Source organism: Onychomys torridus, chromosome 1 (genome assembly GCF_903995425.1).
Source record: "Onychomys torridus chromosome 1, mOncTor1.1, whole genome shotgun sequence".
Taxonomy (NCBI): Eukaryota; Metazoa; Chordata; class Mammalia; order Rodentia; family Cricetidae; genus Onychomys; species Onychomys torridus.
In genome coordinates this window covers 32,284,125-32,297,574 of record NC_050443.1, presented here as the reverse complement: position 1 = coordinate 32,297,574, position 13,450 = coordinate 32,284,125, and the positions used below count along the sequence as shown (strand labels likewise).

Genomic DNA, 13,450 nt, shown 5'->3' with positions numbered 1-13,450 from the left:
TTTTTTTTTGTTTTGTTTTGTTTTTCAGTACAAATACAGAGATCTAACTGTCCGTCAGACTGTCAATGTCATTGCTATGTACAAAGATCTCAAACCTGTATTGGATTCGTATGGTAAGTTTATGCACCGAGAACATCCATCACTGTGTTTGAGTTTGTTTCTTGTGTTAAGAGCTACAATGTTCTTGTTTTTCTTTTCAGTTTGTTGGGTATCCAATTGAAGGGATGAACTAACAAAACTGTCAGGAAACAGGAGAATATAAGTAAGGGTCTGTTGAGTGCTTCCAAGTCTTAAAAAGCATTACTTTGAAGCCGGGCAGTGGTGGCACACGCCTTTAATCCCAGCACTCGGGAGGCAGAGCCAGGCAGATCTCTTGTGAGTTTGAGGCCAGCCTGGTCTACAGAGTGAGATCCAGGCAGGACAGGCACCAAAGCTACACAGAGAAACCCTGTCTCGAACAAGGGGGAGGGGGGAGGCGGCGGCATTACTTTGATACAAGTTTAGGCTTGGGGGATATTTGTTTTTCTGTACAAAACCAGAGCCTTGTATGAGCATGTGTACCTCCAGCCGGGAATTGTAAAGGTAATTTAGTTTATTTTCCAGAGGTTGGTTTGTTTTTTGTTTTTTTCTTTTCCAGAATACAGGGGGGGTGGTGGGATTTTTTGTTATGGTCTTTAGTTTAGGTGCCAATTTGTCTTTATACTGAGACAAAATAAATGTGTAACAGGAGGATCACCATGAGTTCAATGACAGCCTGAGCCATGTAGTAAGTTCCAGGCTAGAGTTAGACTTTATCTTAAAATCAAACAAAACTTTTTTTTTTTTTTTTTTAAAATTACAAACCCTTCCTTCCTAAGCCCTTGTCCTGAGCACTGTTTTTCGAGACAGGGTTTCTCTATGTAGCTTTGCTCCTTTCCTGGAACTCACTCTGTAGCCCAGGTTGGCCTCCACTTAATGGCCCAGCTGGAGCTTTGTTTTTTGTTTTTAAATATAGCAGTCTTTCTGTCCTCATGGAATGCTTCTGGGGGCAGAAAACTGGATTTTGTCACGGAGACTTTGTAAACTACACTCATTGCAGGGCTTTGAAAACAGTAAGTCCTCTGGAGAGGTAGGAGGTAACAGGGTGAACAGTGAAGCCCCCTCTCAAACCCAGGACAAGCTCCTTCATTTCAGTCTGCCTTATTTCTATCCCTTTTTTGCATTGACTTAACCAAACTTCTGGTGTTACCAAAATTAATTTCAACGTGGCTCCAATAGGCCAGGCTCTGACCTCCAACTCAGAGATCAGCCTGCCTCAGCCTCTCAAGTGCTGGGATTAAAGACATGTGCCACTAAGCCCTGTATTTAGGTGTAGTTTTTACTATATGCTAAAACTGACTGTTAATCAAAACTGGTAGATTTTATATGGCATTATATGACTGAACCCAACCTAAACTATTATCAGAATACTTTTGGAGTAAACAAGACCCTAAACTTAAATGTAATGTTCCAACCCATGAATATTTTTGTTTTGTTTGATTATAAGATAAGGTCTAACTCTAGCCTTAACTGTCCTGGAACTTACTACATGGCTCAGGCTGTCATTGAACTCATGGTGATCCTCCTCTCTCAGTGTCCCCAAGTGCTGGAATTACTAGAATAAGTCATTCTGCCCAAGAACATATTCTAACTTTAAAATGCACAAAATTAGACAATTGTCAGCAGAAGACCTGGAGCTGCCAGTGTAGTTTTGTGTGCTATCTTGTTTGTTGTAGCATGTGTCAGCCTTTCGCACTGGGATTATCTGGGAAAGTCAAGCAACTTAAAAGAGGAAAGAGGCTGTGGCTCGGGCTCAAACTTTAGTCAGTGATCTTTTGACTCCATTGCTGTGGGACTGAGGTGGAACCAAGCGTCATGGCAGAAGGATATGGTGGAGGAAAGCTGCTCACCCGATAAAGCAAGGGAGCAAAGGAAAAGAGAGAGAGATTCCAGCTCAGTCCATTGCCTTCTAGGAATGCCATTACTATGAACATTTTGGTAAATGGATTCACTGCTGAGACTGGTTTCAGTGTCCAGTCACCTCTCCAAAGCCCATCAGTAGGCAACCAAGATTTCAACACAAGAGCCTTTGAAGGGTGTTTCATATTGAATCCATGTGGGTGTCCCTATAAGCCTCACAGCTGGCAGCAAATTGTTCTGTGGAGAGGCAAAAATGAAAGTTGGTTCAGCACTACTTAGCCAGGCTGATTCAGACTTCTTGAGTCTGATGCCAAGGGTTTTATTTTTTACATATTTAAATACAGTAAAACTTTGGAAAAAAGTTTCTTCATGACGATTATCAAGACAAAGCTTAAGGAATGACTACATCTAAACTCCCTTGCAAAGTACTTGTCTTTTGCAGAGCACCTATGACCTCTTCCACAAGAATGGGTTCTGTTGACTGAGAAACAGTGCTCAGGACAAGGGCCTAGGGAAGAAGGGTTTGTAATGAGCATAATAGCAAACTATTTTGTAAAGTGCATGGGACCTCTTTCATTAAGTTGAGTTCTAGTGACTGAGAAACTGCTCAGAATTCTAGGGGACTTGGGTGAGAACTGGCTCCACAGACTAATCAGATCACCAGGTCATCAAACAGTATCCATTCCGGTCTACCATGTAAACAAGTGCTGCTTTCTTCTGTTAAAGAAAAAAGCCTGCATGTTTAACAACATGGACCTTGTACCCTTCTACAGATCCACATTATAGCCTTTGCCCTGTGTGATAGTGTTCTTTCCAAACAATTGTTAGAAATAAAGCATTTAACACAAATTATGCAAAAGATAGAAAAGGCTCCCAGGTTCATTTCCATTCCCAGCACCCACACAGCAGCTTACAACTGTCTGTGACTCCAGTTCCAAATAATCTGCCACCCTTTTCTGGCCTTCGTTGACTCCAAGCATGCACGTAACACAGACATATGTGTAGGCAAAACACCCATACACATAAAATAAAGATTCTTTTCTTTCTTTTGAAAAAAGAGCTGGGTGGTGGCAGACCATGCCTTTAATCCCAGCACTAGGGAAGCAGGCAGATCTCTGTGAATTCGAGGCCAGCCTCATCTACACAGTGAATTCCAGGACAGCCAGGGCTCACAAAAATAAACCAAAGAAAAAGGAAAATGTGGTACGTGGGTTGGAGAGATGGCCCAGCAGTTAGGAGCACGTACTGCTCTTCCAGAGGACTCTTATCTAATTCCTAGCATTTGCATGGAAGTTCACAACAGCCTGTAACTCTAGTTCCAGGGGATCCAATGCTCTTTTCTGTCATCCGTGAGAACACGGTCCACTTAAATACATTGCAAGCAAAACACACATAAAATAGAAATGCATGTTGAAAGAACATGTCTGTATTTAACTGTAGAGACACCTCTATTTTTTTTTCTTTTTCTTTTTTTTAAAAGATTTTATTTATTATGCATACAGTGTTCTGCCTGCACACCAGAAGAGGGCACCAGATCTCATTACAGAGGGTTGTGAGCCACCATGTGGTTGCTGGGAATTGAACTCAGGACCTCTGGAAGAACAGCCAGTTCTCTTAACCACTGAGCCATCTCTCCAGCCCTGAGACACCTATATTTTCAATACTGTATTTTGATTCCACCTTGGGATTGAGAATAACAGGATTTCTGTGTAAATAAAGATGGTCTTGAACTTTGGATTCTCCTGTCTTGACCTTATAAGCACTAGGATTATAGGCATGTGCCACCATGCCCAATCTATGCAGTGCTGGTGATGGTACCCAAGGCTTTAAGCACCTCGGCGAGCACTCCACCAACTTGGCCACATTCCCAGCCAGAGCGAGTGGGGGTTTCTAAAACGAAATAGTGGGGGGTTAGCTTTTAGTATGGCGTCATTTGTCAGTGACTTCTTCCTTTTTAGTGGCACTGCAAGTGCTCCATTGAATTATACTCAGCCTTTATGGTGATTTTTTTGTTTTGTTTTGTTTTCAGAGCTGAGGACCAAACCCCGGGCCTTGTGCTTGCCGTGCAAGCGCTCTACCACTGAGCTAATCCCCAACCCCACATGGTGATTTTTATTATTTACTGATATATTTGTTCTTGAGATTGTTAAAAACAACTTTATTGGCAATATAATTTTGGCATAATCAGTGGTATCCATCTCAGGCCTACAGCTCAGAAACTTCAGAATGTTGTGGGTTTTTTGTTTGTTTTTGTTTTTTCAAGACAGGGTTTCTCTGTGCAGCCCTTACTGTCGTAGAACTGGCTCTGTAGCCCAGGCTGGCCTCCAACTCAAATCCACCTGCCTCTGCCTCCTAAGTGCTGGGATTAAAAGGCATGCACCATCACTGCCTGGCTCTTCATAGTGACTTTTAAATGTGCTTAGAATCACCAAAAGCTCGTATTTGGGAATGCAGCCCTCAGATCCAGTTTTACAAGTAACCCTAAGCTTTTTACATAAGTGAGTCAATGAAGGAGTTTTATTACTGAACATGACAAGTTAACCTCCTTCCATAGTTAACTGGTGCTTCTGAAAGAGTAACCTACATGATGATCTCTACAAAAATGCTCGTGATTACATTTTGTTTTTCCCTTTTCAGTTTTTAATGACGGCAGTTCCAGGGAGCTGGTGAACCTCACTGGAACAATTCCTGTGCGTTACAGAGGTAAAGAACACATTTATGTTTTCATGGTAGATGTATCTACTGATAAGAACATGCTGCCAAGGAATTAAAAGTACATTGAGTTTACTTTCTAATGGCCTTCTTGACAAAATAGGTTTTTAACTTCAGTTCTAATTCAACTTTATTTAGCAACACCACTTCACAGTTTTGTTTTGTTTTGTTTTAACTTCTGTGTCAAGATATAACAACAAACAAGTGCCTCACAATACAGATGGAACTTGATGTTTCCTGGAATCGTAGCACTGTTGAGGGGTCTTAGGTGTCTGTTAGCTCAGCCTCTCTCACCATTCATTCACACCTTTCTGACCACGGGAAGCTGTACTGTGTATCGGTAAGGTGGTGCTTTCAAGTTGAGACAGATTTGACTTCCTACTGTGCAATCTGAATTTTGTGACCATGGACATTCACAGCATTTGGGGAATAGTACCTAGCTCAAGTACTGACCGTTCATGGAAGTGATACATATAAGGCTTGTCACGCAGCCTGGTATGTACTAAGCAAACAGTAAAAGGCACCTGTTATTTATGGTTATACTATTGGTTGGTAATGATGCATTTGGATGACTAGTCTCTGTTAATCAGTCAACTCTCTGCTAAGTATTAAATGATGAGTGAGCATTCAGTTTCCTAAAAGCCTAATCTGCTTTGGGACAGTTGTGTTTGTTTATTCTTTGTGGCTAGCTAGGACATATATGTCCCCAGAGGGGCTTGGGGCAGAGGCCAGTACAGCCTTCAAAGGCCCTCCCCTAATGACCTAGTTCTGTGACCTAGGCCCCAGAATATTGCCATCATCTGGGAAATGAGAGTTTAGGATATGATCCTGTGGGGAACATTACACAGCAGTTTTATGATTGCTGTGCTATGAGATTAAAAAGGAGAAGGGCACATAGGAAGATCACAGGGATAATGAATGACACTTGTCAGTCATTTGTGGCTGACATGGTCCTAGGGGAAAAACAGTTAACTGAGAGCATCTGTGGTGAACATAAGCTTAATTACTAACTTCACCATTGCACTGGGGAATGAGATCTGGTGAGGGATGCAGGTTGTGGAAGTATGTATGAATATTGATTTTATCTCAAGTAAGCCTGCTTTTTTTCCTCAACCATTCTTCATGGGTCATAGCATACAGGTCCAAGTTACTGTAGAGATTTATTTCCCCCCAAAAAGCAGGGAATTCTGGATGTTGGTAATAAACCTAAGGCTTTATGTATTAGAGTTACACATTGTAGGTGTGTCTCAGGGCTGAGAAAAAAATCAGAAGCTCTACTAGCATCTGATTTCTTCAGATGAAACCTACTTACATATTTCTGTGTGCTGAGACTTTGTAAAGGTGAAGCACGTGTAGGTTCCTTCAGTTCTGAAATGGTTGCCTAGAACATTTGAGCGCAATAAAGACTGGTCTGTTTAATGTGGTGACCATTGCATCCTTTGAGATCCTCCATTTGACTACAAGTAGTCAAATTTCTCAGCTGGGATTCTATTTCATAACCAAGAAGAGAGAGTAACAACACTGATTCTGATTGATTAATCAATCAGTCAATTACCACTGAGACTGCCCTAAACATGGGTCTGGTAGAAGACACATCAAAGCATCTGCTGACCGTTGGAGGATAGAGACTGGCTTCCTTCTTTTCCAGCAAGGGTTTTTAGCAGAATGATAAGAGTAAAGCAGCAGAAGTTGAGTCAAAAGAACCTTGTCCAGCAATAAGTAGTCAGCGCTTTTACCTTCCAGGTGTGACTTGCAAACCAAAGAAAGCTCTAAGCAGCATCTTAAATTTTAAAAGATAAATAACGCCATTGGTGATAGTAGTAATGGTGTTTGTTGCTCTCAACCTCATATATTATACTCTCTATAAAATGATAAAAGAGTAATTGAGGTTTCTTCTTCTCTCTCAGGTAATACATATAATATTCCAATATGCCTGTGGCTGCTGGACACATACCCATATAATCCCCCTATCTGTTTTGTTAAGCCTACTAGTTCAATGACTATTAAAACAGGAAAGCATGTGGATGCAAATGGGAAAATCTACCTACCTTATCTACATGACTGGAAACATGTAAGTATTATGTGATTCTTGGAAGTGCTTACATGTCTGTTCTGCTTACTGGCGTCTGTCTTCAGTTTACACTCAGGGAAGATCCAGGACAGTAGGTAAGTTAGACAGTGAGTAGACTAGCCCTGAACTGAGGCACTGAGAAAAGGCTCTTGTTTATTCCTTTGTTTGGTTTTCATTGGTGGTTGGGTGTTTGTTTGTTTGTTTGAGACAGGGTTTTTCTGTGTAGTTTTGGTGTCTGTCCTGGATCTCTCTCTGTAGACTAGGCTGGCCTCGAACTCACAGAGATCCGCCTGGCTCTTCCTCCCGAGTACTGGGATTAAAAGCATGCGCCACCACCGCCTGGCCTGGTAGTTGGGTTTTTTTGTTTTGTTTGTAATCCAGGCTGGCCTCAAATTTGTAGATTCATTCTGCCTCAGTTTAAGTCATAAGATGACAGACATGAGCTGTAATAATAACCAGCTAAAAAGGTTCTGTAACAGAATCTAACAAAGTTCAGAAGTAGAATATCATTTTTAAAAATAGGTACACTGCTGGGTGGTGGTGGCACACGCCTTTAATCCCAGCACTCAGGAGGCAGAGGTAGGAATTCTCTGTGAGTTCCAGGCCAGCCTGGTCTACAGAGTGAGATCCAGGACAGGGTCCAAAACTACACAGAGAAATCCTGTCTCAAAAAGCAAAAAAAAAAAAAAAAAAAAAAAAAAAGGTGCACTTATTCTTCAAAGAATTGCTGTCAAGGATAACAGCTTGTGTTTTGCCGCTGATAGTGTAACTGGCAGAGCGGCATTTGTACCACAAATAACCCAGAAGCCTATATTGTGTTGGTGTTCTCTAAAGGAACAAAACCAATACAATGAGTATCTTACAAAAGAAGGGTTATTTTTACGATTTATTTTTATTTTTTGTATATAAATGTTTTGCCTTGGTGTGTATATGCACCACATGTGTGCCTGGTCCCTGTGGAAGCCAGAAGAGGGCCTCAGATCCCATGAAACTGGTATTGCAGTTAGTTGTGAGCCACCATGTAGGTGCTAGGAACTGAACCCAGGTTCTCTGCAAGAGTAACGGGTGCTCTTAACTGCTGAGCCACCTCTGAGCCGCCTCTCCAGCCCCACAAAGGAGAGCCCCACTCATGGGATTGGTTTGTGTGGTGGTGTTGGGTCAGTCCATGAGGATGGACACTTCAGCAGTCCCAGTCGTGGCAATCCAGTAGTTGTCAGTCTGCAGTGGGAAGCCAAAGAAGCTGGGTTCCAGTGTCAGAAAAGGTAGCGGCCGCAGTGGTGGCAGTGGGGTAGATACATAGGTGCAGTCACAAGCAAGAAGTGGAAGACGGTAGGGAAAGCAGTGCTGCCTCACTCTCTGACCTTTTTGTAGCTGGGTTGACATGAGAAGCTTCTGCCTGTTCGGGGAGGGCCTTCTCTGTTATTTGATGCCAGATCCAGCCAAGTGACAACCAGAGTTAACCATCACATCTATCTTGAGAGGGAGAACTCTGAGAGAATGAGCTTGTGAGAGCCTGGCCTTGAGCTGGCCCAGTCCATGTATTGAGGTGATCCTCACTGGTTGCTGTTTCTGGAAGGCTTATACCTGCTCTGTACTTTTTCACAAGTGATCACTACACCAAAAAAGAGAGCTGTGGGTGAAGAAGATACAAAGGTGTTTCTGTGTTCTCGTGTAACCTGTTGTCTGGTGTGAACATTGGTGTATTCAGGAAAATTGCTGGGGCCAGCCACACAAGCCTGCTGACATGAGTTTGATCGCCATTAAAATGGAAGCAGAAACTGGCTGTTTGGAACCTGGGGCCTATGCAGGGACACTTTGCTCAGCCTGGGAGAAGGGAGGAGGGGACTGGACCTGCCTCAACTGAATCTACCAGGCTGAGCTGAATCCCCAGGGGAGTCCTTGCCCTGGAGGACATGGGAATGGGGGGTGGGCTGAAGGTGGTGGGAGGAGGGAGGACAGGGGAATCCATGGCTGATATGTAAAATTAAATTATAAAATTAAAAAGTTTAAAAAAAGGTGGAACAGAGAACTGACTGCAGAGTTGTCTTCGGAGCTCTGCACACACTGGTGCATGTGCTTGTGCACACGTCTAATAATAAAAAGCCAAGAGAATCAAGAGTGTCTGACTGAGTTAAAACTCACAACAGCAACAACTACAGAAAAAAATGCCAAACTCTTCTGTTTGTTGAGAAATAATTATAGCTGACATAATTTCTTGCCCCCCCCCCCCCTTTTTTTTAGCCACGGTCAGAGTTGCTGGAGCTTATTCAGATCATGATTGTGATATTTGGAGAGGAGCCTCCAGTGTTCTCCCGTCCCACTGTTTCTGCATCCTACCCACCATACACAGCAACAGGGCCACCAAATAGTAAGTACAACTAAGAGCTCATTTTAAAATTTGCAGAAACAAAATGAAGCCTTGTAAAACTCTTGAAATAATCTTACTTTGGTTTTTAGCTTGTCATGTTAGTGGAGTTTTGGGAGACATCCTGAGGCCGCATGTCCGCATATACAGGTTCCTACCAAAGACTGGCATTTGGGCTTCTATCTGTGGGTAGAAATCAAAGTGTGGATGTTCTGGATTCCGGAGTGGAAGAGAAGATGCCACATAGAGCTAGAAGTTTCAAATTATGCATGCCATGGAAAAGCCTTATTTGACTACCTAGAAAGCAGATGTAATTTGAAAGGTAGCCTGAGGTACCTTTGTGACTTCAGGATCAGTGTTGTAGAGAGTAATTGCAGTGAACTAGCTCATTCCCTTGAGCTGTTCTGGGTATACACAATTGGACATCTAGCTCTGGGGTGCTTCTCTACAGTACAGCCAATTTGTGACTACCTTGTTGGAAGGATGAGGGCTTGGGGACAGTACTGGTCTGCCCCCAGGACAGCTCTGTCCCCGTCTGCTACTTCAGAATCATCCTGGGTAATTGGGAGTTGGTTGTACTTACTTGTTTGGACATTTTTGTTTTGTACTATTTTTATGGTGTTTTAAGCTGTGAGTCTGACAAACTTCTCTTTGAAGACTGAGCTTTATCTCCATTACCTAAAGTCATTCATTCTCTTGTTTTTAATCCATTTTTCCTAAAGAGTATCTTGATCCATGGGCAGAATGGGAATGTAAAAGAAGTGACTCTTCCTGTCCTTCCCAGAATAAGCTTGGCTTTAGGACAGTGCTTCCTCTGTTAAGGATGTTAGTGATTGTTTTTGTCTTAGTAAGTCCTATTGACTGTTTTAAGTTTCAAGTACCAAATATTTTCTAGTCTGATCCCCTCATTTATTTGCTCAGATTTAGTTACCACTTAAGACAGAGGGAACGTTTCTGTATTTCTTTCAATTTCACATTGGTTTTGGAAGTACAGTATTTGAGAAGGAAACCACACTAGTCAGTGTTGCAGTCAAGTTTTGCGCTCACTGTCTCAGCAAGCACTGAAGAGCTAGTTTAAGTAAACCACTAAGAGACCACTGTATTGTCCATCTAGTCCAGTTTTAATAACATTTTAGACATTTAGGTAATACCCATCATTTTCATCAAGTATGGCTATAAACAAAGGTCTGGATTGTGCCCATACACATCCTAAGTAATAGCCAAGAGGCTTTGGTACATATGTGAATAAATATTTAATAGTTGGGAAATTGCTTAGAACATTTTTTATCTCTTTCAGGGTAATTTTTAAATAATGATTCATGTCACGAGACATTGTTTAAAAAAACAAAACAAAACAAAAAACAAGTAAATAGCCAGGCGGCTGTGGTGCACACCTTTAATCCCAGCACTTGGGAGGCAGAGCCAGGTGGATCTCTGTGAGTTCAAGGCCAGCCTGGTCTACAGAGTGAGGTCCAGGACGGGCACCAAAGCTACACAGAGAAACCCTGTCTCCAAAAACCAAAACCAAACCAAAACAAAAAACCCAAGTAAATAATGTGTGCCTGTAGTACCAAAGACTTTGGAGGTTTAGCCAAGAGAATTGTGTGAGCCTAGGAGTTCAGTACCTGTCTGGGCAGCATAGAGGCACCGAGTCTTTAAACAGTCAGCATTATGGGACCAGAGAGACAGCCCAGCACTTAAGAATACTGTTGCTCTTGCAGAGGACCCACATGGAAGTTTACAAGTATCTATAATTCTACTTCTGGGAGATCCAATGCCTTCTTCTGACCTTGCAGGCACCAGGCATGCATATGGGACACATAAGTAATTGCAGGCAAGACACTCAGACACTTAAATTTAAAGCCAACGTTATATCCAAACTTTATTTTTTAAAAAGATTTATTTTAATTCTCTGTTCGTGTGTTTATGTGTACATGAGAGCAGGTGTCTAAGAAGGTCAGAGGTATCAGATCCCCTGTAACTGGAGTTACAGTCACTTGTGAGCTGTCCAGTGTGGGTACTAAGAGTAGGACTCGGGTTCTCTATAAGAGCAGTACTTGCTTTTAACACTGAGCCATTTTTCTAGCCCCTCAAACTGTGTGTGTGTGTGTATGTGTGTGTGTGTGTGTGTGTGTGTGTGTGTGTGTGTGTGTGTGTACACACATGGAGCCATCTCTCCAGGCCTTGAAGTAACCAGTTTTTAAGAAAAGGAAAATTGCTTATAATTATGAAGAAATTACTACTCTGAGATATTGGTTTGTACATTGGAAAAACTAGCATGGAAGTGAGTGATATTGACCTTGTGTGTTGCTAATACTTAACAGTGGAATCGTCTTTTCTAAGAGATACTCATAAATGTCAACTATGCTTCCTGCTTGGAAAGCATGTATATATGAAATGGAATTGTGACATTTTGGGAGCTTGGGGTGGGGGTTGTTTTTGTTTTTTAATTAAATACTGGATTTCATCCTTTATTATACTTAGGGAAAGTATTCCAGTATCTACTGACACATCCTAACAAGAAGGCATGAACTCTGATATGTTGGGCTGGTAAAGGCTTCCAAGCCTGTTGATAGCAGCCCAGCGTACTTCTCCCACTTGCTTATATTCTGTCCTCTAGATCATTCTTTGAAGGCTCCATATCTTTTTCTTGAGCGTCATCTGCCATTCCTCTATTAGATCACTTCTGTTTACTCTATCTCTTAGCTTTAGATTAGCTCCTTTCCTGGATGATCCCATAGATAGCACTCTGCTTTCCCTGTCGGCACAATTATAGAACATAGCTACTTGTGACTCTTTATGGCCCCAACTAGATTCTAGCAATATGTGGCCAAGGATTCCTTCTCGTCTAGTGCCCTCCCTTCTTATCATCCTCTTCTTTTCTCTTCTTTCTTTTTCCCTTTCTCCATCTCCCCTCCATCAAATCCCTGTTCCTGCCACATAGAAGGCAATAAAACATTTGTTTGTTGACTTAAGTGCTGATTCACCATTGTATCTGATAAAGAAAGTTGGAGTAAAATTGACTCTGAAGGCAAGTCCTTTTCCATCGAAGCCTTTGGCACCACTGACCTTATGTGGGTCTGAATAAATGAAGCATTCTTGAAGGCTAATGGCTTTTACCTTTTCCCCCTAGCATTTCCAAGCTTTTTTTAACCGGTCTAGATGAGTGTGGATGTAAGTTTTTTATAGGATTTCTTAGAGTGATTTGGAGTGTCAGATTCTCAAACAAGCCAACAAAACCAACAGTGCAAATCTTTAGTCAACATGGTCTTCAGTGTCCCAAAATTGTGTAGATGCAAGAGCAGATCACCTCCTAAGTAGCAGGTCTTAAAGCCAATGGGGCCAGCCTTACCTTCTAAATTACAGATGAATGTGAGGTTATAGAGCTGACCAGATTGACCTGTCTGCAGTCATTTCCTGTTGGGATTTGCATGAGTCACTCGTGTTTAATGATTTGGGAATTAAATGACTTCAAAATATTTATTCCTTAAAGAATTGCTAGTTCCTTAAAGGAGTGCTGATGTTGGTTTTGTTTTGAGCCTGAGATTGGATTCTTGGTGTGGAATTTTGCTGTGGTTTGACAGTGATGCATACTCTATAGCCTTTATATTTAGGACTGTGTGTATGACTTTCAAATGTTAAAAATTATTTTTAGCCTCCTACATGCCAGGCATGCCGAGTGGAATCTCTGCATATCCATCTGGATACCCTCCCAATCCCAGGTAATGAAAATTCTATTATGTTTGGAATCAAAATAATGCTAACTGGGGAATTAAATAAAGTTAGTTGAAATTCAGTGAAAGGTTGGTTTATTGGTGTTCTTTGAGGTAGGTCTGGCTCTGTAGATTCATAATCCTAGTTCAGCCTTGAATTATAGGCCTGGACTGCCATTTGTGGCTTATTGGTGGCATTTTGTGGTAGATGGTATGCATAATTCCAAAAGAGGTGGGGTTTTTGTTTTGTTTTGTTTGTTTTGTTTTGTTTTCCGAGACAGGGTTTCTCTGTGTAGCTTTGCACCTTTTTCCTGGAACTCACTTGGTAGCCCAGGCTGGCCTCGAACTCACAAAGATCCGCCTGGCTCTGCCTCCCGAGTGCTGGGATTAAAGTTTTGCGCTACCACCACCCAGCCCAAAAGAGTTTTAGGTTGTCTAGAGAAATGCAGATTTGTTTTATTTACCAGAGAGGGGGGGAGTGATGGGGTTGGGGTTGGTAATGACAGTGATCTTAATTGGTTTGGGGCCTTGAAATACTTGCTTTTCCTTTTTGAGAAGTTTATAGTTACTCGCTCTTTCTGCTTTTCCTAAGGGACCTGACTTTGGTTCCCAGCACCCAAACTGGGGACTCAGCTGCAAGGGGTCCAGCAT

General features: G+C 42.0%; 1 protein-coding gene across 2 annotated transcripts in view; it reads left to right on the top strand.

Annotated features, from left to right (window-relative positions):
* Tsg101 (tumor susceptibility 101) overlaps positions 1 to 13,450 on the top strand; it is a 32,999-nt gene that overhangs the window by 6,653 nt on the left and 12,896 nt on the right. Inside the window, exons 2-6 of one of the 2 annotated variants that reach the window (XM_036203262.1) lie at positions 29 to 113; positions 4,576 to 4,641; positions 6,558 to 6,721; positions 8,963 to 9,089; positions 12,742 to 12,808. In XM_036203262.1, coding sequence (XP_036059155.1) covers positions 29 to 113; positions 4,576 to 4,641; positions 6,558 to 6,721; positions 8,963 to 9,089; positions 12,742 to 12,808 — 509 coding nt within the window. The remainder of the gene's footprint in view (positions 1 to 28; positions 114 to 4,575; positions 4,642 to 6,557; positions 6,722 to 8,962; positions 9,090 to 12,741; positions 12,809 to 13,450) is intronic. The other variant, XM_036203270.1, reaches the window with a different exon arrangement.